The sequence below is a fragment of the Simochromis diagramma genome, unplaced genomic scaffold, assembly GCF_900408965.1.
Source record: "Simochromis diagramma unplaced genomic scaffold, fSimDia1.1 OVJJ01000761.1, whole genome shotgun sequence".
Taxonomy (NCBI): Eukaryota; Metazoa; Chordata; class Actinopteri; order Cichliformes; family Cichlidae; genus Simochromis; species Simochromis diagramma.
In genome coordinates, this window is record NW_024387069.1 from 95,201 (window position 1) to 121,874 (window position 26,674).

The 26,674-nt window shown below is 44.7% G+C and overlaps 1 protein-coding gene across 19 annotated transcripts in view; it reads left to right on the forward strand.

The window, feature by feature from the left end:
• The window catches only part of nfasca (neurofascin homolog (chicken) a), a 118,046-nt gene that overhangs the window by 75,273 nt on the left and 16,099 nt on the right, over nucleotides 1-26,674 (forward strand). For 14 of the 19 annotated variants that reach the window (XR_005697800.1, XR_005697801.1, XR_005697802.1 and 11 more), the window contains 13 exons: nucleotides 356-400; nucleotides 687-788; nucleotides 1,136-1,333; nucleotides 1,526-1,596; nucleotides 3,339-3,561; nucleotides 3,708-3,823; nucleotides 4,271-4,481; nucleotides 6,920-7,042; nucleotides 10,569-10,742; nucleotides 13,031-13,057; nucleotides 18,785-19,009; nucleotides 19,589-19,711; nucleotides 24,737-24,883. Coding sequence is in view for 16 of the 19 variants with exons in the window: in XM_040045297.1 (XP_039901231.1) it covers nucleotides 356-400; nucleotides 687-788; nucleotides 1,136-1,333; nucleotides 1,526-1,596; nucleotides 3,339-3,561; nucleotides 3,708-3,823; nucleotides 4,271-4,481; nucleotides 6,920-7,042; nucleotides 10,569-10,742; nucleotides 13,031-13,057; nucleotides 18,785-19,009; nucleotides 19,589-19,711; nucleotides 24,737-24,883 (1,785 nt within the window). In the remaining 3 variants the exon portion in view is untranslated. The remainder of the gene's footprint in view (nucleotides 1-355; nucleotides 401-686; nucleotides 789-1,135; nucleotides 1,334-1,525; nucleotides 1,597-3,338; nucleotides 3,562-3,707; nucleotides 3,824-4,270; nucleotides 4,482-6,919; nucleotides 7,043-10,568; nucleotides 10,743-13,030; nucleotides 13,058-18,784; nucleotides 19,010-19,588; nucleotides 19,712-24,736; nucleotides 24,884-26,674) is intronic. The other 5 variants (XM_040045311.1, XM_040045312.1, XM_040045303.1 and 2 more) reach the window with 4 other exon arrangements.

Consider the following 26,674-nt stretch of genomic DNA (forward strand, 5'->3'; position numbering starts at 1 on the left):
TGTGTGTGTGTGAGTGTGTGTGTGTGTGTGTGTGTGTGTGTGTGGGTGTGTGTGTGCGTGTGTGTGTGTGTGAGTGTGTGTGTGTGAGTGTGTGTGTGTGTGTGTGTGTGTGTGTGCGCGTGCGTGTGTGTGTATATAAATAATAGCAGGCATTCTTTAATCCACATGTTGTCACCAGTGTGAGCATTTTTATTTGTAAAACCAGTGATTACGTGATTGTCTACAACTGTGTAACTTACCTTATTACTATGTGTGCTAAATGCATTCTTAATCCCTTGCTGTTGATTGGCTTGTAGACTAACCTGCAGACTCTAACCTTTGTACCCACTTCCTGCTCCCTGACCCTGTCCCACAGAGGTGGCCACTCTCAACCCCTCAGTCTCTAGTGCCTTGCTTCCAGGTAACACACAGCTCAGTTGGAAGTTTTATGTTATCTACTGTTTGTCTCTGTCCTGTTTTTAATTTGTTATGTGCTTGTTGTTTTTAAACTAGTGTCTCTTTGTCTTACTATTTGTATGAACCCTTTATGATGAGAGTGTTATGTGTCCGTGCTGAGAGGAGACTCTCTGCACTGCTCCCAATGAGTCATTTGTTTTAGATGAAAAAAGGTTCTTCAACATGTCTACAAATGCATGCATGTTTCTGTGTGTCTGACACAAGCAAAGCCGTGTCTTGTCTTTCTTCAGCCCGTCCAGACCCCCCCATGGATCTGGATTTGTCAGACCCAGCAGCACGCAGCGTTCGCCTCACCTGGATCCCTGGAAAAGAGCACAGGAGCCCCATCACAGGTAAGTAGGCACACATCAACCTGGATCCTGACAGGACTGTGTTATTTTCTCAAAAACTGATCCTGTTGGGGAGACTGTGTAAGCAAAAGTAGCCTAGTTAGTTTCAGGTCACCATAGTTGAGACTTGATTCTGAATGGATGCTAAACTCAAAATCCTATTACTGAAGGATTTGGGTAAATTATAATCCATGTGGATACTGAAAGGTTGTAAAATGTATACTGGATCTTTGAACAAGCTGAAGTGGACAAATGGATGGGACATGGCATGCTTCCAGAACACATGGACTCACAGACCTGCAGCAGGTTTTCCTGTTTTGGTTTTTCTCATTAGTCCTGTCTCTCCTCAGAGTTCTTGGTCCAGTTTGAAGAGGACCGCTGGGAGCCGGGTAGGTGGCAGAACTTGTCATCTTACCCTGGAGACCTCAACTCTGTCATCCTGCAGCTCGCTCCCTTTGTCAACTACCAGTTCAGGGTCATCGCCATCAACTCAGTAGGTCAGAGTGATCCCAGCCGCCCCTCGCCCCGGTACAAGACCACTGGAGCTGGTAAGGAGCATCGCATGCAATCATCTGACCTCTGATGTTTCAATTGGTCAGTCTTATTAGTTTACATGTACTCAAATTAGCTACAATGTTTTGGAAACGTATGTTCACTAAAGGTTTACAGTTGCAGTTGAATAAGTGTGAAGCTTTGCTGACTCTGGTTAATGTCAGTGCGCTCTGTTATGTTGAAACAAGCACCAGATGCCATTCCCAAAGGCCTACGGGGTTGGGGGTCCAGAAAGGACAATATGGAGATCACCTGGGAGGTAAGATGACATCTCGTATGGGGAATGAATTAGTAAGACAGTGTAGTCTGCACTGAGAACATGTTAACAGCATAATGAAACTGACAGTCACCTGAATGCAGATGTGTAATCAGGTGACCATGACAAACGTTTTAGGCTGGTGGTTAGCACTGTTAGTCGAAAGCACAAAGTCCTGTGTGCAAAGGTGCAGCTAGGACCGTTTTGCGTGGTGGCACATGTTCCCCGCAGTGTTAAATAGGATCTTTATGCATTTTGTTACTAGCAGAGTGAAAAATGCCAAAGATAACAGCATGCCAGACATAAAACAGTATTTTTGCTTCAACAAGTTGATATTAGCTGAAAACGTGGCACATCTTGGCGTGATGTGCAGTGTGTCTATTTCACAAAACTGGACAAAAGAGTAAAAGCAGCAGGCCCAAAACACTATTTACAACAGAAACACGATTTGAAAAAATGTAGTGTTGCGCTGACACAGGACCAAACAGATGGACCTTATGTTGATCAATCTAGGATTTGCATAAGCCTCATTAGAATGGTCTCAGTGAAAGAGCTCAGCTTTTCAGTACAAAAGTGATACTAAACACAGGGAACTTTGAATGCTCAGGCGGAGCAGAAAAGCACTATATAAGAACCATTTACAGCCAATGTGTGGACCTGGATAGAAAGAGATCCACAGTGGAACACCTTCAGTCATGCATGTGCCTTACCAGAACCTGGACCTCAACATTATTGAATTTGTATGGGATCAGAGAATCAAACTAAAGGGCGCTAACATCCAAAGGAGAGCTTTGCAGTGTCCTTCAAGAAGCCTGACGAGCTAAAGAAAGCTTGCCTGAGAGAGTTGAACAGTGAAGGTGGTCATAACAAATATTGTCTTTGCAGCTTGTTAGACTTGCACAAACCCGTCTTAATTCTGTCAGCAAATTTGGATTTAGTTTCAGTCTTTTTAGTTTAAGTCATAATTAGGCGTCTAACTTGTTTTAGGCGACTAAATATTATAAGATTGTCGTCGACTTAATCTGAAGTGAATTCAGTTAACTAAAAGTTTGTCATGTTTTTGCCGGGGTGCCGTATAGTTTACAAAATGTTGTGTTTTCCTTCACATCTTCTCTCAGCTTGTGAGATCAATTTTTCTGCCCAAGGAGATCAAAAGTCGTCCCGCTCTCTACACAAGCTGATTAATTCTGATTGGGTCTGATCTCTCCTGTCATCTGAGTTTTGTTGGTCAACAAAAGTGTCAAAACATTTCATCATAATTTTCATCTTCTTTTTATTAACAAAAATTATTAGCCAACAAACTTAACACTGGTTCAGACTCTGTCTTTTTGCCTTATTTAATGCATTTGCATGGATGTTTCACAGTTTCAAAATGAATCTGCACAACTTTCTCACATTTCCTTGCATCAAGATAAAACTTTCCCCATAAAATGTTGCTTCATCTAACAGCGTTCCTTTTTGTTGACCAAAAACAAGATGATAAATAAATCAAAAATAATGCACAGAAATATGATGAAATGTATCAACATGTTCACAAATAAACACGACATGTTGTGGAATAAGCTTGGAAGTGTCCAATCAGAATTTATCCCCTTGTACAGTAAGGTTAGATGCAAAACTTCCCATGTCTAAGTAAATGTATATAACCACCAAACAGTTATAACATGTAATTTGATAAGTATAACTCATCGTTTGTCCTGCCAATATGTGTAAATTCAGGCGCATCTCTCCGTTGACTTTTCTAGCCTCTCCTTGATCTGGAAAGAAATGGTCCAAACCTGCACTACATTGTGTGGTGGAGACGAAAAGACGCTGAAGAGGAGTGGAATAACCTGACCACAGTGGGAACTAAACATGTGGTCCACAATACAGAAATCTATGTGCCTTATGAGATCAAAATCCAGGCCAGGAATGAGTTTGGAGCAGGACCAGAGTCTAACCTGGTCATTGGATACTCTGGAGAAGACAGTAAGTAAATCCTGACTACGAAGCAGCTTTTCATTTATGAGAGCAACCCATGTGGAGACTGAGGAAAAGTGAAAACCAAACTGAGAATTTGTTTTGAAAATACTGCTGACTGTTCACACATATTGTGTCCACTTGGATGTGTTCAGAGCCCACTGATGCTCCCACTGACCTGCGGGTATCAAAGGTTGACAGCACCAAAGTTATCATCCACTGGAACCCTGTGGACCTGAACTCTGTCCAGGGAGAGTTCAAGGAGTATAGAGTAAGACTGCCTTTGGTTTTTCTAATGAGAACAAACTGCAGAGTTGGTACATTACGCATCATTCCACGTCCTCATTTTAGGTTTGACAGCGTTTTAGTAGGTAAAGGTGAACGCTTGGTCACGAATTGAGCTGCGGTTTGGGGAAGGCCTCGAAGGGGACTGGCGACGGCAGCCTGGCAGATCCCCGTGCACTAATTAGAAGAGAAGAAGTTAAAGAAGGGAGGGTGGGGCACGTAAACGAGAACCACGGCTTGCAGAACTGGGAGAACCTATATAGATGAGAACCGGAGGGAGCGTGTTTGGAGGCGTGGTCCCGCTCCTGTTATTCCGATACATAATTTCCAATTATCTTTCATGATCAATTTTGGATAATTTCTCTTGTGTAATGTCCTCCAATCTCCTGTACGTCTCGCCTATTAACACCTTTCTTCCCATTCTGCTTCCCAGTTATACTACTGGCGTGAGTCTAGTCAGGTTCCAGGTCTGGTGGTCAGTAAGGAGAAGAAGGTCAAAGGTTTCTATAGCACTACGGTCAAACCATCTGGCATGCTCAGTGACCTGGCGCCCTACTCGAACTACAAGATGTTCATGGTTGTGGCCAACAATCGCTTTGAGAGTCAACCCAGCAACACTGTGGCATTTACCACCAAAGAAGGAGGTGAGGATGCTGTCCACCCACCCTAAAAATAACAGGTTTATACAGGGGGAAATAATTCTTTGATCCTGTGCTGAATTTGTAAGGTCATCTTTCAAATAAATGAACAGATTTGACGGTACATGGTCCCATCCATTGGCCCCTCAGTGTACCCAGAAAAACACCACTGTGTTTGACTATAGCTTGGTGTTCTTTTAGATGTTCTGTCTGTTTGACCTGCTCCCCTCAGGCAGGAGGCTCCGGTCCATTCGCACCAGAACCTCTCGCCATAAGAACAGTTTCTTCCCCTCTGCTGTTGGACACATGAACAATAACCATATGACTGTCCCCGCCACTAACACATGACCCTACGCTGTGTCACTGCATCATTCCATGTTTGGCACTGATCACCACCTGCACTCATGTATATATCATATATATATCTTTCTACGTAGCACTTTTAATTCTTATTCCTACTTTTATTTTTTCATGTCTATTTAAGTGCTATTTATGACACTATGTTTGCACTGAAGCACCGCAGCAATTTCCTAATGTTGTAAACCTGCTCAACATTTGGCAATAAACCCCTTTCTGATTCTGATTCTGATTCTGATCTGATTCACTGGTTAACTCCAGACAGGCTCGTACATGTGTCTTCTTGAGCAAGGGGACCTGGTGGGTGTTCCAAGAAAACCCATTAATGCCACAATGGGTTGAAGTTCAGTTCATGTTCTGCTGTTCAGTATTGAATAGCAGAAATTTGGCTTTCTTGGGAGAAAAACAAGACAGTGTCTGACAGCACTGTAAGAAACGATAGAGTGGTAATAAGTGTGTAATAAGAAACAAATAAGGCAGAAAATAGAGATTTATGATGGGAAACTGCTCTCAAAGCACACCCAGAGACAGAGCTGTGCAGGAAGTCCAATTTTATCATGGTGGAAGCAAGACAGCAAAGGGAAGACAAAATCCGCTTGTCTTACCTTTGTGAAGAATTTTGGTCGCAGACCAAACCTGAAGCTCGGAAACTGTGAGATGTCTCCTTTCAGCATAGTCCATGTACGTCCCTGAGGGAGATCCGCGCTTTGTGTTTACATCTTTTTAAAGAATCTGCTTAGCTGCTCTCTAATCGTTTGCTGTTTTAGCTCTTTGGTGGTTGTTGAAATGGTTCTGTGAGCTTTTAGCTGAGATTGTTGACGTGTCTGTGGACACCACATGTCTATATTTAAGTAACAAATCTGGCAGTACATCCTGTTAAACCAGATGTTCTCCCTCTCATCCCTGGTATTGGAGGCATTGGGGTTCAACAGGTTAACTGTTCATTGTTTAATGACTGTGAGGAGTATGAATGGCCATAATGGAGGTTTTCATCAGTAAAACAGTTCAAAGTCCAAAGTTTGAGCTTGTTTGTGGTTCAGAATCATAAACGGCTTCAAGCACACTCAGACACTGAGCCATGGCTCTGTGCCACATGCACACATTTCTGCATCTTTGCCATTCAAACACACTTTATATACACTTCATGTGATGTCACTGTCAATACTGAACTGTACATCGAGTCTGTAAATGATCTCGTATGTTTGGCACTCCTGTTTTATGGTGTAGTGTTGTACCAATGGTGTTCTTGGTGATTGTGGTTCAATCTGTCCTCAAATTCAGATTTAGAGCATTTGATAGTCAGTTTATATTTCTTCTCTTTCCGAACAGTCACACCAACAGCTTCTCACTGATGGTCTTGGAGCCCATTCCACTCGTGTGTAGGTCTAAAACCTTGCACAGCTTTTTGGTCTTTCCCATTGTGGTGGAGAGGCTGGAATAAAAGAAATTCATTCTGTGGACAGCTGTGCTTCTTACAGATAACAAGCTCAGATGAGGAATTTCTTTGATTGAGTAAATCAGGTTTGTAATCTGGCCACATGGGAACACAGGCAATCAGAATTCTGGCAGGATTGTTGGGGATCAGATTCTTGTTACACTCAGTGACATGGTCGATCGTCTCTCTCCATTAAAATGAAACTACCATCAAAATTAGAGACTTCATTTCTTTGAAAGTAAGCAAACATACAAATTCAGCACTGGATCAAATAATTACTTCACCATTGCATGTGATGTAGAGGTATCATATTATTGTGACCCAGAGGTAGCTCTCTGATATATGTCATTTTTATAAAGACAATTTTGTGTAGACTGAAAAAGTGAAAGGCTGGAGCATCCGGTGGAGCAGAAAGGAATAAAGTAGTTGTCGACGTTGCATACCTTACAATGGCCCAGTACGCACACTGAGCTGGTACGAACTCACCTTGTGTCAGAACTTGAACATTGTGTTCCATGATGCTGACTAAGCATGTAAGCTTTAAGACACACAACACACACTGCAGTTTTTCTTGGTGTAGTCCAAACATGTGTCTAAACTGCATGTAGCTACTATATTGCACACTGTTTTTTCTCTTTTGTTGTGATTGTAGTTCCAGACGCTCCAAGGTTCTTCAAGATTAATCGCAGAAGTTTGGACACGATCCACTTGGAATGGGCGAAACCTCTGGAGCCCAATGGCATCCTGACTGGATACCAGCTCAAGTACCAAACAGGTGAACTCATCTTGTTTGTCAAACTCATGTACAATATGTAAAGCATGGCTGTGTTGTCACTCTGTCATTCCCTAAAGCTGTATTTTTTCTAAAGGCCAGCAGGCATGGACTCTGCAGCGTCACTCTGTTTATCACTTCATTTAAACCTTAGTAAACGTTTTCCTAACGAGTTGGAGGTTTTGAGTTTTAAATCTTGTTCAATACATTGTCCTGTCCATTTTGTAAATGATGGGCCCATTTAGAGTCAAGCTAGAAAACTCGGTATGATTCAGAATAATTGCATCTCATAAAACAGCAGCTTGCCAAGTTTGTCATCTTTTATTATCGGAGTTAAAAAACACACCCAAGATGGGGATGTCCAAAACGCTTTTATTGATGGTTGAAATCATCATCAGCTGTTCAGCTCTTGAATGTAGACTTGTGAGTTTTTACAGGCCTTTAACGTTTAGTGCTTTGCTTTGTAGTGTTAGTACTGGGACCACATAGGTCTACAAGAGAGATGCATTAAGGGAGCAGTGTGATTGGTCACTTGGGCTTAAACTGAAATTGAATAGAATAGAATAGAATAGAATAGAATTCAACTTTATTGTCATTGCACATGCACAGGTACAGGGCAACGAAATGCAGTTTGCATCCATCCAGAAGTGCTTTAGTGATATAGATATATTACAATATATATTAGCAATAATATAGATATGTGAGTATATTACAGAAATGGGTCTATTATGGTATGTTATAATGTACACGGTATGAAGTATGTTGTGAATATTCTATAACTATAAGTATGTACAGGCTGTAGTGAGTACAAGCTATGTACGGATATGAACAGGATATAAATATGAAAAACTATACAGAATATGAAATAAATAACTTTACAGAATCTGAGATATACAGCTATACAGAAATGGGAACTATGCAAGTTGTAAACAGTTGTAGGATTAAAGATTATCGAATGTACAGAATGATTATTTACACAGAGCTATACAGTAGTGCAGTTAAGATAAGTGAGGGTGTAGATAGTTTCTACAGAGGCTATATAAAGTGCTAGTGGTTGTGAGTGGTGGTTCAGTCCATGTTATTATTGTGTGTTTGAGGGTACAGTTGTCCATTGTGGGTGTGTGTATGTTCAGTCCATGAGTTTAACGTGGGTCAGATGTCAGGAGGCAGAGTTCAGGAGTCTGACAGCTGTGGGGAAGAAGCTGTTCCGGTACCTGGTGGTCTTAGTCCGGAGGCTCCTGTGGCGCCTCCCAGAGGGCAGGAGGGTGAAGAGTCCATGTGATGGGTGACTGGGGTCTTTGATGATTTTCCCAGCCCTTTTCAGACACCGCTTCCTGTAGATGTCTTTTATGGCAGGAAGTGGTGCTCCGGCGATGCGCTGGGCAGTTTTCACGACCCTCTGCAACGCCTTCCGGTCCGAGGCAGAGCAGTTCCCGTACCAGACTGTTATACAGTTGGTCAGGATGCTCTCGATGGTGCAGCGATAGAAGTTCACCAGGATGTCTGAGGACAGGTGGTTCTTCCTCAGAGTCCTCAAGAAGAAGAGGCGCTGGTGAGCCTTCTTGACCAGCTTGGAGCAGTTGGTCGTCCAGGTGAGATCCTCGGAGATGTGGACTCCCAGGAACTTGAAGCTGCTCACACGCTCCACAGCCGTCCCCTTAATGTGGATGGGTGGATGTGGGTCAGCATTCCTCCTGTAGTCCACGATGAGCTCCTTGGTCTTCTCGGTGTTAAGCAGCAGGTTGTTTCTGTCGCACCACTCAGCCAGACGATCCACCTCCTCCCTGTAGGCGGCCTCATCGTTGTCACTGATGAGGCCAATCACCGTGGTGTCATCTGCAAACTTAATGATGGTGTTGGAACCATCAGCAGGTCTGCAGTCGTGGGTGAAGAGGGAGTAGAGGAAAGGGCTCATCACACAGCCTTGTGGTACACCGGTGTTCATTGTGATGGTAGATGAGCAGTGGTTATCCAGCCGGACATGTTGGGGGCGGTTGGTCAGGAAGTCCAGTAACCATTTGCAGATGAGGGAACTGATGCCCAGGTCTGTCAGTTTCCTGATGAGTTGTGAGGGGTGGATTGTATTGAATGCTGAACTGAAGTCTATAAACAGCATTCTGGCGTAGGTGTTGTTGTTGTCCCGGTGTGAGAGGACAGAGTGCATTGCGATGGAGACTGCATCCTCTGTGCTCCTGTTCTGGCGGTATGCGAATTGGTGGGGGTCCAGGGTGGGGGGGAGACAGGATTTGAAGTGTGCTAGGACCAGTCGCTCTAAGCACTTAGTGATGATGGGGGTGAGTGCTACTGGGCGGTAATCATTGAGGCAAGATGGGTTGGAGTTTTTGGGTATCGGGACGATGAAGGTGGATTTGAAGCAGGCCGGTACCACAGCGTGGGCCAAGGACAGATTGAATATGTCTGTGAGCACTCCTGCAAGCTCCCCAGAACACGCTCTGAGAACACGCCCGGGGATGCCATCAGGGCCTGCAGCCTTGTGGACATTGATCCTGCTCAGCACCGCTCCTACATCGGTGGGGGAGAGAGTCAGAGGTTGGTGGTCTGGCGTCATGTCTGCTTTGGTTGTGGTTGTGGGGTTCCCTCGCTCAAAACGAGCATAAAAGTTGTTGAGCTCGTTGAGGAAGGAGACATCAGAGGATGCGGGGGAGGGTTTGGTGGTCCTGTAGTCTGTGATGGTCTGGAGTCCTTGCCACATGCGTCGGGGGTTGGAGTTGGAGAAGTGTTCTTCTACCTTCTTTTTGTAATGGTGTTTGGCTTTTTTGATGCCCTTCTTTAGATTAGCCCTGGCTGTACTGTAGGCGTGTGCATCTCCTGACCTAAAGGCAGTGTTGCGGGCCTTCAGGAGGAGACGAACATCCCGGTTCATCCAAGGCTTCTGGTTGGGGTACATGGTGATCCGTTTCTGGGTGGTGACACTGTCTGTGGTTTTGGAGATGTAATCCAGTACAGATGAGGCGTACTGGTCCAGGTCTGTGTGGGTGAACATATTCCAGTCTGTGTTTTTAAATCTTTCCTGGAGCACTGCGTCTGTCCCCTCTGGCCACACTTTAATTGTCCTCACAGCAGGTTTCACACGTTGGATGAGTGGTGAATACCGAGGTGTGAGGAACAGGGAGAGATTGTAACATGTTACCAGTTTGTTAGTGACAATAAAGGTAACATGTTACCAGTTTGTTAGTGACAATAAAGGTAACATGTTACCAGTTTGTTAGTGACAATAAAGGTTGAAAGTTAGGCCTCTGTCTGCAGAAAGCACAACTGTGCTACATAGAACCAATGTCCAATCAGGATGGACCTCTGACAAATCAGCTTTATTGACCATTATGGTAATGAGGTAGAAATAGTAATATTCAAATGTTCTCATTCTGGAACAGCACCAGTGTGACTGTACAGAAATGTACGTGAAATTCATGAAACTAATACTGCTCTGGATACGACTGAGATGATGATTGCAGCGTTCAAATGATCAACGAAGCTGAATGACAATGTGTGTGTGTGTGTGTGTGTGTAGTCAATGGTTCCAAGGTGGGTCCTTTCCAGCTGGAGACGTTCTTTCCTAACGTGACAGAGTTTTTCCTTCGCGTGCCGGACCGTTCTTCCCGCTACAAGTTCTTCCTGTCAGCACTGACTCAGGTGGGAAAGGGGGAGGACTATGCTGAGGAGTCTCCACACTTCACTAATGAAGGTGAGGCTGTGATATGCTTATAAAACACTTTGCATTTGTTTGCCTAAGGAAGGAAATTCAGAATTCACTAAATATATGAGTTGGAATAATTACTGTAACACATCATTAATGTCACAGTTCAGAGTTTACAGAACATCTGCTCAGTTACTGACAAAGAAAAGCAAGAGCATGTGTGCCTGACTGTACTCGTGTTTGTACGAGCTCTTTTATAACTGGACTGTTCAGTGTTAATGGTTCAAAAGCCCAGAAAACCTTCACCTTTAACTTCAGTCCTGATAGCTGTGGATATTTTCATGGCTGCGACAGAACTCGTCTCTGTGTCTCTGTACTCCCCCACAGTGGATTTACACTAACACAAACCAGATTTGACTGAGGGTTTAACAAAAATATTTTATTAACTGTTTAGGAATCGCAGACATTTTTAATTAACTAGTAACTACCAAAGATATGTGAATGCACAGCTCAGAATGGTTCCCAACAAGTCTGCTTATTCCTCTAGTGTGAGTCAAGTTCTTTACCTGATGTTTTAGGGCATTACTGAACCTAAACTCTCTGTATGTGGGACATGCTTTCAGACATTTATGCCTTCACTGGGACTTCAAATGGTAAATGGCCTGTATTTGCATAGTGCTTTACTTAGTCCCTAAGGACCCCAAAACACTACATCCAGTCATCCACCCAGTCACACACCCATTCACACACACACACACACACTGGTGACGGCAGCTACATTGTAGCCACAGCCACCCTGGGGCGCACTGACAGAGGTGAGGCTGCCGGACACTGGCGCCACCGGGCCCTCTGACCACCACCAGTAGGCAAACATGGGGTTAGTATCTTACCCAAGGACACAACGACCGAGACTGTCGAGCCGGGGCTCGAACCGGCAACCTTCCGATTACAAGACAAACTGCCAACTTCAAAAACTAACATGAAAAATATGTAATAGTATTTTATTTCAAATTGATACCATAGGTGCATCTACTAAAAATCTCAGACAAGTTCAAATCCTGGCAACTCAAGGTCAGAGGTCAGGTTTTCTAAAAAGCCTGTGAATGAGTTCAGAAGGAATTTTCAAATTTACACCATAAAGTCATCTAGTAGAAGACTGAGGGCTGACACTGGCAGTAATGGTGTGTGTGTGTGTGTGTGTGTGTGTGTGTGTCTGTGTGTGTGTCTGTCTGTGTGTCTGTGTGCGTCTGTCTGTCTGTGTGTCTGTGTCTGTGTGTGTGTGTATGTGTGTGTGTGTCTGTGTGTGTGTGTCTGTGTGCGTCTGTGTGCGTCTGTGTGTGTGTGTGTCTGTGTGCGTCTGTGTGTATGTGTGTGTCTGTGTGTGTGTCTGTCTGTGTGTCTGTGTGCGTCTGTCTGTCTGTGTGTCTGTGTCTGTGTGTGTGTGTGTGTGTGTGTGTGTCTGTGTGTGTGTGTCTGTGTGCGTCTGTGTGCGTCTGTGTGTGTGTGTGTCTGTGTGCGTCTGTGTGTGTGTGTGTGTCTGTGTGTGTGTGTGTCTGTGTGTGTGTGTGTGTGTGTGTGTGTGTGTGTCTGTCTGTCTGTCTGTCTGTCTGTCTGTCTGTGTGTGTGTGTGTGTGTGTCTGTCTGTGTGTGTGTCTGTGTGTGTGTGTGTGTCTGTGTGTGCGTCTGTGTGTGTCTGTGTGTGTGCGTGCGTCCGTCTGTGTGTGTGTGTGTGTGTGTGTGTGCGTGAGAGAGAGAGATGAACAAAGAGAGGAAATAAACACAGTCCTCTAATAAAGTAAAGTATGAGGTTATCTGGAGAAGGAGCTGTGATCATTATTATTATGGTTACATTTTAGCCACTTGCTCAGAGACTTGAAGATGTTGCCTTTCAAACAGGGATGTATGGGAGGAGCTCTTTCCATTTCTGGGTACCTCCTACTGCAGACTACCAGTCCAATACCAGTGCTGAATAATTAGGAGGAGGAGGAGACTGGGAATCATTCTTTGTGTGTAAGAAACGAACAATTTGACCCTCAGTCAACAGCTTCAAGGTGACTGTAGTAACAATCATATAAGTATTATTTCTCACTGACCAGCTCACAGTTAAGACACTGTTGTCCTCTATGTTTTCTAGCTAATTTCTTCTTCTGCACCTCCTCACGTGTGTGTTGCATCCAGTGGCAGTGAGATCATATTAATTGAGCAACATGTTACCTCAACCACATGTAGAAACAAACCCGTGGACACTTTGAAGTGCACCTCTGAAGCAACCTTCTTGCTGCCATGTCTTTCTGTCTTACAACTCTCATGTTTTCATTCTCTGTTTTTATTGGCAGAAAACTTTACTGACACGACAGATCTAGGTAAAGGGGATCAAGAAGTGCAGCATGTCTGTCACCTTCTCCCCAACCCCAGCCTATCCATCCACACACTAACAGCAGTGCAGTCCACCTCCATTGCCTGATAAGAATCAGTTCTGCTGCAGGGTGAGGTGCAAAGCAGTGTTAATGAAAATTAGACTTAAACATCATCCTAGAAATGGATGCGATTGGAAACTAAGCTTTTGGATGATCTAAAACGTAGGTTTAAGACGTCACAAAGTGATTTCCTGACTGAACTGCTGTTCGTGCTGCTCGCCTGCCTCTCCTGCATCTCAGCATTGTTTTCTGAGAGTAAAGCTGCTCTCGGGGATTGAATACGCTCGCTTCCCACTTAATGTGTCTGGGATTCACACATTCAGCTGCTGGACTTTTCCCTCATGTCCTGCTAGATCAGTACATACTCTCTTGTAGTCTTCCTTTGGGCAGTGTATATATCTGCTGACCTTTAAATCCAATCCCTGATGGCATGCCTCCACTATACAATCTCACTGCATCGCTGCATTTTTCTGTGTGCTGTGGAACACAAGTTCACCTTGTGCTGGAGATAATGACTTCTCACACCCTGTCACTGGATACAGTGTCATGATGACACTGCTGTTTTTGGTGTGGGAAATAAGGGATGATGCACATACGTGCATCCGAAGATGGAGGTGTGTGACAGGTGTGTGTTGGGCAGGACAGACGAACACCATCAGCAGTTGGCATTGCTGCCTTGACTATTCCTCAGAAGTCATGTTGCTCTGTCATCTTCATCCATTGCTTTTCTTCTCTGGATGAATAGCATGTTCAGGAGGTCACAGGTAATGTTGTTAGAAGCTTTTGGCTGAGCCGGCCCACCTCACTGAGCTCTCCTGCACATTCTGATATTGCACTAACGGCTGTTTGAGGGCATGCCTGGATTTGATCCCGGTGATAAAAGCATGCTTGCTTGGGGGGGGGGGGGGGGGGGTTGGTGCTTGGGTAGGAGCATCAGTAGTGGGGCCCTTCACTGACTGGATCTCAAGTTGAAGGTACAGTAGATTTCTTTCAAGTGAAATTAACCTGAGGTGTGTGTGATCTCCACAAGGAGTCTCCAAAGTGTCAAAAGCTGAAGAAGAAATCAGTGAAACTGCTGGACTGCTTATATGAAAACGTTCTATACCAGAGCCACTATAACACCTTCTGCTAATACCTACTTTAAGAAGTATAAACATCTTGTACGTATTATGTCTAATCATGTTTCTGTGATCTACAATGGGCCTCTTGGGGAGAGTTCACACACATGCCTTATTGTTCGATGGTAAATGCAGTGACTGTGCAACCGTATACTCCCTTCCTGATGTCATGACAGAACAAATAACAATTATACTTGAGTTAATCAAACCACTCGTTATAATTCTATCACCAGTGCTGATAGTTTCTCTTTGTGGTGTCTGCAAGAAAAGCTTTTCCCAAAGCAATCCAAGCTGTTTCCCAACTTTCCCTCAAATGGGTGAAAAATGTATCTTTGATCAGGTCTAATGAACCATGTATGGGTAGATTTAGAGTTAGTAGTTACTAAAACGCAGACATATTTTAGCTCTGTACTGACTGAGCTCTTTCCATTTCCCAGTCAGTGCCCAGTCTGTGGGTTACGGCCACCACGGCGTGTCAGTCTAATACCAGTGTTAGATTATGAAAGTGTAATCCTCACGTCAGGAAGAGACTGGGAATCAGTCTTTATGTGTAATAAGTTATCAGCAAAACAGTTTTACATTTGAGCCTCATTCTGTTAAAAACAAAATGACATAAAATTACATTCAAGTTTATAAATGTACCAAAAAATATACAATAAATATCTCCATCTTCATCCGCTTTATCCGAGGCCGGGTCGTGGGGGCAGCAGCCTAAGCAAAGAGGCCTCCCTCTCCCCAGCCACCTCCTCCAGCTTATCCGGGGAACACCAAGGCGTTCCCAGGCCAGCCGAGAGATATAATCTCTCCAGCATGTCCTGGGTCTGCCCCGGGGCCTCCTCCCAGTGGGACATGCCTGGAACACCTCACCCAGGAGGCGCCCAGGGGGCATCCTTGTCAGATGCCCGAACCACCTCAGCTGGCTCCTTTTGATGTGGAGCAGCAGCGGCTCTACTCTGAGCCCCTCCCGGATGGCCGAACTTCTCACCCTATCTCTAAGGGAGAGGCCAGCCACCCTTCGGAGGAAGCTCATTTCTGCCGCTTGTATTTGCGATCTCGTTCTTTCGGTCACTACCCACAGCTCGTGGCCATAGGTGAGGGTAGGGACGTAGATCGACCGGTAAATTGAGAGCTTCGCTTTTACACTCAGCTCCCTCTTCACCAAGACGGACCGGTGCAGCGTCCGCATTACTGCAGGTGCAGCCCCAATCCGTCTGTCGATCTCCGGCTCCCTTCTCCCACCACTCGCGAACAAGACCCCGAGATACTTGAACTCCTCCACTTGGGGCAGGAACTCATCCCCGACCCGGAGTGGGCACTCCACCCTTTTCCGGCTGAGAACCATGGCCTCGGATTTGGAGGTGCTGATCCTCATTCCTGCTGCTTCACACTCGGCTGCGAACCGTTCCAGTGCGAGCTGGAGGCCCTCACCCGATGAAGCCAACAGAACCACATCATCCGCAAAAATCAGAGATGAGATTCTGAGGCCACCAAAGCGAAAGCCCTCCGCCACTTGGCTGCGCCTAGAAATCCTGTCCATAAAAATTATGAACAGAACCGGAGACAAAGGGCAGCCCTGGCGGAGCCCATCACCCACCAGGAACGAGTCCGACTTATTGCTGGCAATGCGAACCAAGCTCTTGCAACGGTTGTATAGGGATCGAATGGCCCGTAGCAATGGGCCAGACACCCCATACTCTCGCAACACCTCCCACAGGACACCCCAAGGGACATGGTCGAATGCCTTCTCCAAGTCCACAAAACACATGTAGACTGGTTGGGCAAACTCCCATGCACCCTCAAGTATCCTCGAGAGGATAAAGAGCTGGTCCAGTGTTCCGCGACCAGGATGAAAACCGCATTGTTCTTCCTGTATCCGAGGTTCGACTAGCGGACGAACTCTCCTTTCCAGCACCCTGGCATAGACTTTCCCAGGGAGGCTGAGGAGTGTGATCCCCCTGTATTTGGAACACACCCTCCGGTCCCCCTTCTTAAAGATGGGGACCACCACCCCGGTCTGCCAGTCCACAGGTAATACCCCTGATCTCCACGCAACATTGCAGAGGCGTGTCAACCAGGGCAGCCCTACAACGTCCAGAGCCTTCAGGAACTTGGGGCGGACCTCATCAACACCAGGGGCTCTGCCACCAAGGAGTTGTTTAACTGCCTCAGTGACCTCGCCCCCGGATATTGGCGGGTCATTCCCCTCATCCCCAGACTCTGCTTCCTCCTCGGAAGACGTGTCAGTGGGATTAAGGAGGTCCTCGAAGTATTCCTTCCACCGCCTGACAATTTTCTCAGTCGACGTCCGCAGCGCTCCGTCAGCACTATACACAGTGCAGGTAGAGCACCGCTTTCCCCTCCTGAGACGCCTGACGGTTTGCCAGAATCTCTTCGAGGCAGTCCGAAAGTCTTTTTCCATGGTCTCTCCGAACTCTTCCCACACCCGAGTTTTTACTTCAGCCACTGCCCGAGCCGCATTCCGCTTGGCCTGTCGATACCTGTCGGCTGCCTCCGGAGTCCCACAGGCTAACCAAGCCCGATAGGACTCCTTCTTCAGCCTGGTGGCTCCCTTCACCTCTGGTGTCCACCATTTGGTTCGGGGATTACCACCACGGCAGGCACCAATCACCTTGCGGCCGCAGCTCAATGCAGCAGCTTCGGCAATGGAGAAGCTGAACATGGTCCATTCGGACTCAATGTCCCCAGCCTCCCTCGGAATGCTGTTGAAGCTCTGCCAGAGGTGTGCGTTGAAGATCTCGCGGACTGGGGCCTCTGCTAGACGTTCCCAGCACACCCTCACTACGCGTTTAGGTGCACCAGGTCTGTCTAGCATCCTCCCCCACCACCTGGTCCAACTCACCACCAGCTGGTGATCAGTTGACAGCTCAGCCCCTCTCTTTATCCGAGTGTCCAGAACATATGGTCGCAGGTCTGGTGATACGATTACAAAATCGATCATCGACCTACGGCCTAGAGCGTCCTGGTGCCACGTGCACTTATGGACACTCTTATGTTCGAACAGGGTGTTCGTTACGGCCAAACTGTGATTAGCACAGAAGTCCAATAACAAAGCACCGCTCGGGTTCAGATCAGGGAGGCCGTTCCTCCCAATCACGCCCCTCCAGGCCTCACTGTCGTTACCCACGTGAGCATTGAAGTCTCCCAGCAGTCTCCCAGGTGGAGCACCCCCCCCCCCCAGGGACTCTAAGAAGGCTGGGTACTCCGAACTGCCACTCGGCGCATTAGCGCAGATGACAGTCAGGACCCGTTCCCCGACCCTAAGGCGCAGGGAACAAACCCTCTCATCCACCGGGAAAAACCCCAACGTACCGACAGCAAGCCGAGGGGATATTAAAATACCCACCCCAGCCCGCCGCCTCTCACCAGGGGCAACTCCAGACTGAGACAGACTCCAGCCCCTCTCCAGGAGACTGGTTCCAGAGCCCAAGCCATGCGTAGAGGTGAGCCCGACTATATCTAGCCAGTACCTCTCAACCTCACGCACTAACTCAGGCTCCTTCCCCACCAGAGAGGTGACATTCCATGTCCCTATTGCCAGTCTTGGCAGCCGGGGGTCAGTCCGCCAGGGCCTCCGCTCCTGGCCGCCACCCGGCACACAATGCACCCGACCCCTATGGCGCCTCCTGCGGGTGGTGGGCCTGCGGGAGGATGGGCCCATGTCTCCTCTTCGGGCTGTGCCCGCCCGGGCCCCATGGACTAAGGCCCGGCCACCAGACGCTCGCCCTCAGGCACCCTCCCCGGGCCTGGCTCCAGGGCGGGGCCCCGGTAACCCTATCCCGGGCAGGGTAAACTGTTCCCTCGATATTCTTTTCATAAGGGTCTTCTGAATCGCTCTTTGTCTGGTCCCTCACCCAGGACCAATTTGCCATGGGAGACCCTACCAGGGAGCAAAAGCCCCCAGACAACATAGCCCCTGGGATCCCTGGGACACACAAACCCCTCCACCACGATAAGGTAGCGATTCAAGGAGGAGTACAATAAATATACATTCTAATAAATACCAATTCATTAGAATAGCGATTTATATTACAAATAAATATCAACAGGTTCAAGATGATTACAGTGAAAAAATACAAATGATATTAGCATTATTTATCTAATTTATTATTAATTTATCTGAGTCGATGAGACACGAGGATCACAGGGAGGAACAAGACCTAAGAACTAGAAATCAGGAAATCATTAGAAACCCTGAATCAAAGAGCATAAACACTGGGTCCCACGTAGCCTAACACTTTGGACGAAACACAATATGAGACAACATCTGTCCTCCTGATGACAGAAGAATAACGTGCATGGATCCTTGGAATGAGATGCTCTCAAATGAGGACTGTGATCTTGCAGGGAATTCCTCGAGTGTTTCTGCTCAGGGATTCTTTGACTTCTCATGCGTATGCATGCGTGTGCGTATGCATGCGTGTGCGTATGCATGCGTGTGCAAGTAAGCATGTGTGTGTGCGTCATTGTTCATCGTTGTGTTTGACGTTCCTGCTACCTTGTCTTTAACCCTCTGCTCTCTCCTCCTCTTTTGTAGTCGAGCTTACCGACTCCTTTGTGGCTTCTGGTTTCACTCCTACTCCTACTCCTTTTGGTTATCCTTCTCCTACTACCATTGCTCCTACAACCATTAGTACCTCAGCTACTCCCACTCCTACAACTACGACTTCAACCACTACTATTGCCACCACTACTACTGAGGCAACCACTACCATCCTTCCAATGCTGTTCACCACCAAGCGTATTGACCAGAATGTGTTGGGTACTTGCTGTTGTCCCATTCTAGTTTTACTGTCTGTCTACCATTTGAATTGAACTGTCTTCTCCTACCTGAACAGTAAGCTACATCAGGGTTTCCTTTGATACGCTGTGCTGTACCTGCTGCACAAAAAGTGGGGAGTTGCTACAAAATACTGGGTTGTAGCCAGCAAATATCCTCCTGGTCAAGGAGCGAGAACCTAAACGTTTATTTCACAGAACATGATGGCTTTGAGTTTCAGTAGTTTGATTAGTACTTGGACACTGGCAGTGTTAGGACTGAAGTAATCGCTAACTCAGAAGTAAACATTACAATTCATTCATTCATGAACTTAAAAAACTATGCAGATATATTTGGGTGTGTGTGTGTGGGGGGGGTGAATATAGTTTAATGCTGTTAGTTTGATTTTGAGCAAAGCAAAGTCTGTTTTGTTGTAGGAAGACTTGTGCAAGGCTAGCAGTCTGCACGGGTCCAAACAGAGCCCTGTGTGTGGTTGTTGTAACTGTGCCCTCTCTGCCTCTTGCTTCCAACTTTGAACCCTTTGTCCCCTACCCCACCCCCCACCTACCCTACCTTGTGTAGTGGCTTCTGGGCGAGAGATCTGGAATTTGACGGTGGAGCCTAACAGTAACTACGCTAAAGTCAGCTGGACGCACAACTTCCCGGCCAGCAGCAGCGATTTTGTACTAGAGTTCACTCTGGACAGTAAGAAATCAGACCAAGCTCAAACTGAGCTACTGAGATATAAACTGTGAACTAAATGTTCTGACTACAGAGTAGATCTACAAGGATAGTGAAGTAAAACCGGAGCTTCAAGGTGCAGAGTGTAGGTGGAGCTGAACAGGTAAAACCAAATGTTATCACACCATTTGTACATTACGGGAATACAGGACACTACAGCCTGGTGGCAAGGAGGAGCCCGGATCCAGGTTTGAAGTTCTCATAAGCATCTTCAAACCGAACATTAGAATGAAATAAATAGATGTAGTCAACATAAACGTCTGTTTGATACTGTGTGTGCAAGCTTGAGGTCAGATGGTTCAAATTGGCTTCCTTTTTGCTTTTTATAAGTGCATTCTTTTGCTAACAATTCACATGTAATCAGTTTGAAAAGACCTAACAATATATCATTTAGCTGCAGTAACACAATCTATAGTTAGATTTTAATGTGACTGGATGAGAGGAAAACATCTGGATGTGCAGTAGCAGTCTTGAAAATGTTTTCCAGATCAGCATAATATTGATTTTAGTCACAACAGAAATGGTACATCTTAATGTAATTATATTCAGATGAAAGATGACATTTTGTTCCATATACTTCGCAGTTACACATTAACTGAGAGCCGTTTTTAGGCAGCATCTGCAAAATTATTTTCCCTCTCACTCTATGGTTCTGCCTGTTTCAGTGCACCATGTGCATGGATCTATGAGTTCTGTTGCCTTTCTTTGAGTTGCTTTTGTTGGCCCGGCGCTGGGATGGGCTGCTTTCTTTGAATGGCTGTTTCAGTGTGTCTTTGTTGCTCACCAAGGCTGCCATACTCACCTGCTTGGTATGAAGTGCTGTGTACTCTGGCTTTTAATCATCCCACCTTTTCACAGAGCAAAATTGGGCAGCTCTGATCAGACATCTCAGTTACTGCTGTTTGCTTCAGCCCAGTCTATAAACTCTGGAGCAGAGAAAGGATGGAGATGTGTTTGTGTACTTGTGCTGAGATTTTAATTATTAATGTCTGCGTGTGAGGAAAGGAAGTGATGTGATTGGTCTGATGCTATCCACTTCTCTCACCCATCCCTGCACTGTCAGGCTGTCAGGATGTGAGATCTAGACTTTTCTTTCATACAGACTCTTGATCGGTGGTAGGTCATGTTTGAGGACACAGTGTATGTAACCCTGATAAGATAAACCACAGCAGGCCTAATGGGAGATCTGTTCAGCCAGGGTGTGTTTGTTTTTAGGTTGACTGAGACAAAGGAGACGCTTCTTCTCTCATTTTTGAGAAAACAGAGATATTACATTGTTTCAAAAAACATAGTAAGTGATATAAATAAATCTTAACCTCTTCCAACCTATTGTAGAGTAAGATGAACTCGTGTAAAGTAGTAAAGCTGTTTATAATGTGTGTTTATTGATTTTATTAAGACTCTTTCAAAAGAGTCCACATTTTTTTCGTGTATTAAGTTTTTTTTGTTTGTTTCCAATTGAGAATTAGCTAGCTACTGGAGCTAACCAGCGCTAACTACAACCCAACAGTAAACAGGAAGTACCAGGGCTGGACTGGGACAAAAAAATGGGCCCGGGCATTTTGAGTAGAGACCGGCCCCCCAGGTATTATAGGAAAAGCCATGAAGCCTTTGAATGAAAACAAACACTGTGGTGACAGTGATGCACAGTCTTGTTGGTATATGTATGATTTCTATACATTTGACATCAGATAAAAACTTTGGTCGTAAGATTCAGATAATTATTTCATAAAAGTGAGACAGTTTAAATGAGAATAAGAAAGAAAAGTATTTCTTTGTGCCCCCCTCTCCCTGTTAATGCCCTACCTGGCCCCCTTTGCTAGACCCGCCCCTGCACAGTTACCAGCTGTCAGCTACTTAGAAAAGGATCCTGGTGTTATTTGTCTCTCAGAAACAGTTCATAACTTCAGCTCATTCATATCAACCCTCTGCTGGTTTCCTCTTTCTGGCGCAAAGTAGGCGATAAACAAACAAGAGAGAAAAGCCAATCAGCTGATCACTGATCAGTTTCATGACTGAAGTAGCAACAGGAGAGGGAGGGGAGAGAATGAGAGGAGAAGAAGGCAGCTGTGCAGCAAAGACAGAATAAATCCAGCTTTGTGTCTTTTTCCATTGTAGCTGAAGTCCGGGACAAATGGTTCCTTTTCACCTCAATATGAAAGGTGTAATATTTTCTCTGACTGTAAAAAGTCAGCATAATGAAAATAAACTCCACCTAAACTTGGTTTATATCTGACCCAGATAGACTTCAGCTCATAACTTCTTACCTGAAGTTCAGTTCACCTGACGCTCCGACCGGCAGCCGCCTCGGGTCTCTCCCGTTCTGCTACTACTACTACTTCTTCTACTCTACTTTATACTGTTACAAAAAACCCAAAGAAAGAAAGAAAACAAGAAAACAAATCCCAACAGGGTTTTAAATGCATTGAAGAAATTGTATTGATACTATCTCTAGTCAATACAGAATGCATGTAGGTCAGGGCTGCGCATAGACTTTACGACATTACGACAGGAGTGCATTATTGATGCTGGTGGGTTAGGGCTACCGAGAAGGCCCCACTACATGTCGCTACAGGTCACGAACACGTCCCAACACACTGCCCGAACAGGTTACTAACCCTGGACAACCTGTCCCCAGAGTTAAGGGACGTATCCGGCGGAGCTAGCCACAAAAACTGCCACAAACTGCCTTTTTATGTTTGATTGTTATACTTATTTAAAAAAAAAGAATGTGGAGAATATATTGTTTAGGAAAAGGATTGGGTTACACTTTGATTTTTTTACACCTGCTTGAAAACAATAAACTAGCATGAAACATATATACAGCTTAAATACACTGTTTTCAAATAGGGCTGACTGTCATGAGGATAATTATTTAGCCACATACACAAAAGAAAGACGTGGCAGATGGATATCATTTTACAAATGACAAAAAGCCTTTCTCATAACACTTCACTGACTTTTGTCAAACAGCATGTTCTTTGTGTGTCTGTGCTTTCTTTGGCTGGTTTGAGGACTGCTGTAGCATGGCTTGGTAATCACCCATGTTGGATGACTTTCACTTTGTGTGGCTAACAGCATGGTGCATGATGTCACTTCATGCTGCCTCTTCAGAGTGTGTCTCATGGGCATGACAGACGTGTTTCTGCTGAAAACGTGCAGGCTGTCGTCACTGCTTTCTGCCTTGACCTTAGAGATAGGAGGGGGTCTGGTGTCTAACTGAGACGAGCAATGTTTTGCCACCTGACATAGATTTAACTCAAAGTGCTTACATTTTAAAATCATGTTTAGTAGCATCTTCTCTCAGTATGGAGCTTTATGTCACTGGGTTGGTTGTTTGGTTGCCGTCAATAGACTTGCTGTTAGCTGACTAGTAACAGAACCAATAACCTGGGGAAAAACAGGGACAATAAAAGCAGTTTAAGGGGGTCACTTTTGTTCTGCACCTAGCTGCAACAATGGGTTTTAAATCAAGCCTATACTGTCCACTTTCACTTTATCACTTAAGCAGTCAGCGGTTCTTTGTTGTTTGGCTAGCTGCACTGACATGGGAAAATCTGCCTGCATTGTTCGGGCTACAAAGTACTTTTTAAATGAAGACTGTTTGGATGAGAGACCAACTAGCTGGAGCCCAATACTGCAGCCTTTCCTCGACAGGCTGGGTGCAACGAGCCGCACAATTAGCTTGCAAATAAAGTGTTCGCAAATTATGATATAATATATGCGCTATTTTATATAATAAAATATTCTCTTTTTTTCCCAAGCACATCAAACAGTTCACTGTGTTTCTTATTAAAACATGATCCAAAATCCTGACCTTCATGCGCATGGTCGAAGGAGAAAAAGCCTCCGTGTTAAAGTCTCCTTCGCCTAAATGTAGGTGAAGGAGTAATCCAGTCTCCAGAAGTGTGGAACCTCCACAAAGTCTCGGGGAAATATGCCGACGCGAGAACTGCTACATAATGTAACTGGACATACAACAGCTTGTGGACAAAGTTTCTAGTTTAGATGTTATTCTTTTTTGTTGAGGTACCTTAAGAAGTTAATAGAGACAATACAGTTCATCATTTCTTTAAGTAGTCAGTATACCGATCCACACTCGCTTCCAGTGATCGCTGGCTGAAAAGTGATTTCCAGAATTTTTCAAAAGAATGATTTCTGGAAATTAAACTTTTATGAAAGAATATCAAGTAATTTACAGCCAAAAAGAACATTCCCATTATAAAGTAGCTGCTGCAAAGTGACTTTTATCCAGGTAAAAAGTGTTGTTGACATTAAAAATGTCTTATTTCAAGAGAGATCGAGGGTATCAGAAATTGAAACAAATGTAATATCGCAGTTGTATAAACTTACCTGATAATCTTGATAATGCTTTCCTGTGAAAGAACGATGCAGACAAACCCTGCAGAATTTCAAAGGTCTGCTTATGTCCCACGGAGTTACTGGTTTTGTTGCTAGTTTGTGAACATAAACTAATGCAGAGTAGATCTATTGATGGTAACCAGCACCAACGTTCTGTACTGACAGAAGACGGTGCTGAACATGTTTTAAAACATGCTTTTCAGCCAATTGTATTCCAGAAGTGGTTTTCCTTGACCTTGTGCCTCACTATTCCACTACTAGCAATGATCAGGATTCTGCAGGGAACTTGACCTTGAAGAAAAAAGTAGTCACAGGGCCATAAAACAGTAAAATTAATCAGAACATATTGTCTGAACTGAGAATTTCATAAAGTGTTGTGGCCAGGCATACATCACTATACTGTTTAATCCATATGTTTTACTAATTTAAAGAGATGAATTAATCTTTATGGCCACTGTGGTCGCAGCATTGCTATCAGCCTCAGTTCAGCACCGCCACCCTGCTATCAGACAACAGCAGTCTCCCTGTAAAGCATTGTGATGCTGCAGACTGTTGTATGCCCGGTTTTAAAGTGGAGTGAAGGCCACACCCCTGGAGTGTGATTGGCCTCTTAATTGTGTTTCCAAGGTAACAAGACGAAGAAAGATGTAAAGAGTCAACAGCCCCCCATTAATGTGGTGGATCTCATCCCAGGCGTTGTGTATCACCTGAGAGTTTACTCCCATCTATTCAACAGTGTCAGCAGCAAATCTGTCACCTTTAAGACCAAAGCAGGTGAGACCACACCTGGCCGTGTGGAACAAGGATGGGAGCCAGCTGGGCTCCTCTAGGTATTTGACACAAGTAATATCTACACTGACTAAGTCAGTGCAGGGCGGGTTGTCACGGTTTGTTTAATTGATATCTGTCTTGTTTTTTTCTAGCAGTAAACCTTCTACATTTGAAATGCCTCAGATTTAGAGGGCTTGTCTTTAGAAAAGAATCTACATGACAAGAAGTACAAGTTAGTTTAGATCGTGTGCTTACTTCTGGTAGTTCACGGGCCCTGTGTTTTTAACCAACTAAAAAGTTAGACTTTGAAGAGATATATTTATTGCTTCTGTCTTGTGTGTGTGTGTAAAAATTAGAGATGGCACGATACCACTTTTTTATGTCCGATACCGATATCATAAATTTGGATATCTGCCGATACCGATATGAATCCGATATAGTGTTTTTTAATCAATAAAACTGTTTTTTTAATATCTTGCTGCATTTTGTATGAGTTCATACTCAAGTTTAAATAAACAACAACACTAAAGCTATTCTGTAGCTGTATGTAAAAAAATATACTGCACCCAACATATTTCATAGTTCAGCAAAACTGATCAATCTAATAAACTTAAACCTGCTCCATCCTCCCTATTCTGGTATTTTAAAGAGTACTTAGCAGAAATATTAAGCATCCTAACTAATAGGGTTGCAAACTCCCAGCAAAAAAAAAAAAATAGGGAACCACCACCCCCCCACCCTCCACCTCATGATGCTTAAACGACGTAATCAACTTTAATTTGATGCAGGGGGGAAAAAATGCACAGAAATAAATTATTTTTCAAGAATAATTAAACAGATTCAACATCTTTCTTCAACAGAACTGCAGACTGCACAGATGGTTCCCAAAGGAAAAAGTACGATAGCTTACTAGGGTATATTAGACTTAAGAGTTACTATATACAGTAATGGACTTCTATACATTTTACATCAGATTAAAACTTTGGGTGTCAGATTCAGATAATTATTTATTAGAAGCTAGACATTTTAAATGAGAATAAGAAAGAAAAGTATGTCTTTGTGCCCCCTTTTCCCTGTTCATGCCCTATTGGCCCCCCTGGCTAAACTTTGCTAGATCCGCCCCTGCACAGTTACGTCAGCTGTAGAAAAAGATCCTGGTGTAGAAAGTAATATTAAATAAACTCTAACAACAGCTTATCAAGCTTAAACGTGCTGCTGCTGTTCAGCCGCTGGTTTCCTCTTTCTGGCGCGAAGTGGGCCAAAAACAAACAAGAGAGACGATCAGCTGATCATTGATCAGTTTCATGATTGAAGTAGCAGCAGGAGAGAGAGAGAGAGGCAGTCGCTCCATATATCGGTTGTTAAGCTTAACGCTGGAAAGCTTTACAAACATTCAGAGATGAACTTACACACTTGCTTTCTTCTCTCTGGGATCACTTCCTCGGAGATGAAATGCCGGGTTGGTAGCGAGGCTACAAATACTCAACCAGACCGCCGACAGGTCTCGCGCCACAGCCGCTCTATCACGTGACCACACTGCTCCCACATGCTACGGTTATGAGCCGAGTTACGCCGTGTCGCAAGTTTTGTGAGGTGCTTGTTTGATATTTAATGGATCGGATTACATTTTTTATTTCTCTCCGATATCCGATCCAGTAATTTAGGTCAGTATCGGACCGATACGTAATATTGGATCAGTCCGTCTCTAGTACATATATCTGTGTATATATATACACAGATATATGTTACTGGTCCAAAGTTTTAGAACACCACTATTTTAATGCCTCATTGCAC